Consider the following 3,801-nt stretch of genomic DNA (forward strand, 5'->3'; position numbering starts at 1 on the left):
GAAGGACACGTTAGTGCTGAATGTCCCTTTGGGGATGCTGGTGCGTGCAGTGCTCCGGGATGTCCTTCGTACCAAAGGCAGGATGCTCCTGAACCTCAGGTTTCCTTTCTCCTGTGTGGGTTGTCAGGAGACCCATAGTGCTCTGATTCAGGAAAGCATCTAAACACACTCCTGACTCCCCACTTCCTTTAACTGCCAACTGAATTAGACCTAAATCCCTTTTGCCTATTCAAGGCCTCTAAGGGGCTTCTTGAGGGGGACCCCACCTCCCTTTTTGCAGTGGCACTGTAAGAACACAGCACATCTCTGCAATCCTAATGCCTTATCCCTTTAAATTCCTCCCTGCCCACACTGGGGTTTCCTGCACATTGGTTTAAATTCCCTGGAATAACAGTGAATTTCTGCAGTAACAACACTCCCTTCCTGCAGGGCACAAGGGATTTTCAAGGGCCAGGATGCGAGACTCTATCTTTTGGTATTTTCAAGGTGGCAGCAAGCTGATGTCACATAAAAATGTGCAGTGTCAGCCCCCTGACCTCAGCAATTTCCTTCTTCCACCCAAAGTCATCCTACACTCAGGCTGCTTCGGGAAGCTCTCCCAGATGGGAGCGGGAAGGGGCTTGGGACTTGGGTCAGGGTCCATCCTGCTCCACGGTCCCTTTGAGAGTCAATGCCCTCCTGAGCCAGGCATTGGGTATGACTTGCTAAAGGACCACAGGATTTGGACACAGGATAACCTGAGCTTCTCCATGTTAAACAAGGCAGGCCAGGAAGGTGTAGGAGCCACAGGAGCAGCCGTTTGCCTGCTCCTCCTGGGTGCTCCCAGCTCCAATCCTTGCCTGCCACACCACATTCCATCTCCTCGCATTCCCATCACCCCATGTATCACTCCCAGACAGGAGCCAGCACCTACGCTGATCCACACCATCATCATTTGGTTATACACAAACCCCTCATCCCTCCTTCCATGCTCTCCACAGAGTTTTCCTCTCTGTAGCTCACTCTCCTTCCAACGGTCCAGTCTTTCCCAGGGGGACTGGGAGATGGATGGGAGGTGGCTGCAGGTTCACCGCGGTGCCACCAGCAGTTCTCATGGCAACTGAGTCCCGAGGAGCAGGGACCTGCTTCCCCCCATGCCCTGACCCCTTGTCTTTGACCCCACGGTGGTTGCAGCACCGTGTGCGTGATGAACGGCTCCCCGCCTGCCTCATTGTTACCGTCCTGCAGCAGCAACATCTGGTTTGCAAACCTGTGCAATATGCCAGCAAAATTAAACTCATCTATCAAAAAAAGCAACAATGAAAAGCCAACAACAGCTAAAAAACACCAATAACAACCAAACCCCAGGCTGAGACGTTTTATTACAAATGAGGCAGTGAAGATTGACCCGTCCTAAAGCAATTCTATTTGCAACCACATTAGAGAGAGGCTGAGCAAAGACATGGATCTTTTCTGGGGGAAACTCCATGAATTTGGGACATTCAGGCTGGAGAAGGAATGAGCTGAGGGGTATGAGAGAGCTCTTGAGCATCCTGAAGGATGGGAAGACATAAAGGCAATCACTGCTGAGACTAAAAGCAGCCTTTGCCAAGCAGACACACTATTCTATGGTGGAATTTGCCATCACCTGATGCTTCCAAAAGTATAAATGGTTCAGAAACGGACTGGGCAGCGTTACGGTGGATGAAATAAATCGGAGGCAATGAAACGTGAGAGTCCTCGAGCTGCTCCAGCTGACTGCTGTTTGTGCTGTGATAAGTGTTGAAATCTCCACTGTGTCTTCCCATGGAGGAGATTAACCCCTTTCATGGCAAAGCTGCAACACAAAAGTTTTCTTCAGCGCCCAGGAATGAGCACGCAGCTCCTCTGCCAGGGCTGGCAGGCAGGGACACGCCAGGAGCCACAGGGAATGTGCTACCACAGCTTTTGGGAGATTAATTAATTACAAAGGGCATCTTTCATGGGCACAAACAGTTGCCTGGAGGCCTTCTCGGACTAATGGCATCTGGGTTTTATTGCAAAAAAGCCACTTGAAAAGACAAGAACCACAAAAATGTTTTTGGCAAGAGCAGCCACCAGCGAGCCCTGCCAGAATAAATGCATTCTGTTATTTTAATTTTAGTAGAGCTCAGAGCTTTATTTAATTACTTAATAGGGGAGGAAGACTTTCCTCAAAGGGAGCGTTTCGGCTATGTGTGCATATTCATAGTTGGCCTTTTCCAGGTCCATACTTCCCAGCAGTGGTGTCTGAAATGGTCATTCCCATGTCTGGCCAAAGGCCCTGGAGGTAGCTCATGAGGTGGCTGCTCTTGCTCTTGCGGGGGGGTTGTGGCCCCTTCCGCACCCCATTGGGCTTCACAGGCCTTCACTTTGGTAATGGAACAGCTGGATTTGTGTTCCCTTGGAGCTGCTGCAGCAAATCCTCCGGCACCGGTGGGAGAGGTGCAGCTGTGGGGCTGGGGACAGGCTGGGGGTGATGCTGTGCAGGGGCTGATACAGGACCAGTGATGCACATGGGATTTCCTGATGCCAGTCCTTGACATCGGCTTGTTAGGACATTCCAGTAACAGGCTCCCAACCCTCAGACACTCCTGCTGTGGGAACTGATCTTTATTATGGCTTTTATATCTCCTTATGAACTATAATGATGTCTTTAAAAAGCTTGCCTTTAAGTTACCCAGGGCAAGCAGGGTGTGAGCTCGACCCCTGCCCTAGAGATCAGAGTCCAAGAGACACCACCTGATCTCAAGTCTCTCTTCTTAACAACTGTGGGGAAGAAGCATCACTTTCTGTCACAGAACCAGAGTAACAAAGCAGGCTCCCCTCTTACAAGCCTGAGCACCCTGTGCTGCTGGAAACGCAGCTTGGAGGAACAGACGCAATGCTGTGTGATGCTGGTATTTGCCAGCAGCCCATGCTGGGTACCCACCTCAGCTCCACCAGGGGCCAGGAAATGGGTTAAACCAGCTGGTTGGCCTCAGCTGACCTGTGCTGCTGTCCCACCAACTCGAAGCGGCAAGAAAAGCTGGTGCTTGGCGAGAAGACAAGCATCGGTTGTTCCAGAAATGAGATTTTGGGGAGGGGACGGCCTGTTTCATGTAGGAGGAGCAGCCCCATGCTGCTGTTTCCCATAGAGGTCATTGGATCCAGAACACTGGAGGTAAGTTTGCTGTTTGAAGTCCATCTGCTGCTTTACTCCCAGCTGGACCAAGCCATGTCCTGCCCACGACCTCCTGGGCTCCTTGGCAGCATGTGAGGCATTAAAAGCAGCTGTGGCTGGACTTGCTGCAAACCTTTCCCACATAAATCTAGTCCAGATCTCTCTGGAAGGGAGGCTGACATCGGCAGATAAGGACAGCTCTTTAGCAGCCCTTATGCCATTGCAACCCAGAGTGATAAATAAAGCTGCTGTGATTACAGTGATCAACCCCACGTGCTCTCTGGCCTCTAGTAAAACCCGCCCCTATTGTGTGCTAAAGGCAGGACTTGCCTCCTCTTAACCCCAGGAGGTGAGTTTGCTCTCCCAAGCAGTCCTAGTACGACTTCTAAAAACTAACCAGCCTGTCAGAGCCCAAGTATCCAGGTATGGATGGAGTGAAATGATCATTCAGAACAAAGGGTGCCAAGGCTGATGCCATGAAGTGCCACCTCAGGGTGAGCACTCCCCTGTGTTGAAGCAGCATCTCAGCTGCAGGGTCTTGTTCACCCTTCTCTATCTGAGTGGATGGCCAGGTCTACCTCCTGCAGCAGCAATGCGAGTTTGTGCACTGCCTGAAATGGCAATTGCAATACAACAAAGGA

At 51.1% G+C, this 3,801-nt stretch overlaps 1 protein-coding gene across 1 annotated transcript in view; it reads right to left on the reverse strand.

Annotated features, from left to right (window-relative positions):
- Nucleotides 1-3,408, reverse strand: part of LOC104411714 (heparan sulfate glucosamine 3-O-sulfotransferase 3B1) — a gene marked incomplete at its 5' end in the record, with an annotated part of 4,056 nt that extends 648 nt beyond the window's left edge. The window contains one exon of the mRNA XM_010022204.1: nt 3,372-3,408. Coding sequence (XP_010020506.1) covers nt 3,372-3,408 — 37 coding nt within the window. The remainder of the gene's footprint in view (nt 1-3,371) is intronic.
- Nucleotides 3,409-3,801: the final 393 nt, after the last annotated feature.

The sequence above is a fragment of the Nestor notabilis genome, unplaced genomic scaffold (genome assembly GCF_000696875.1).
Source record: "Nestor notabilis isolate BGI_N333 unplaced genomic scaffold, ASM69687v1 scaffold1699, whole genome shotgun sequence".
Lineage (NCBI taxonomy): Eukaryota > Metazoa > Chordata > Aves > Psittaciformes > Psittacidae > Nestor > Nestor notabilis.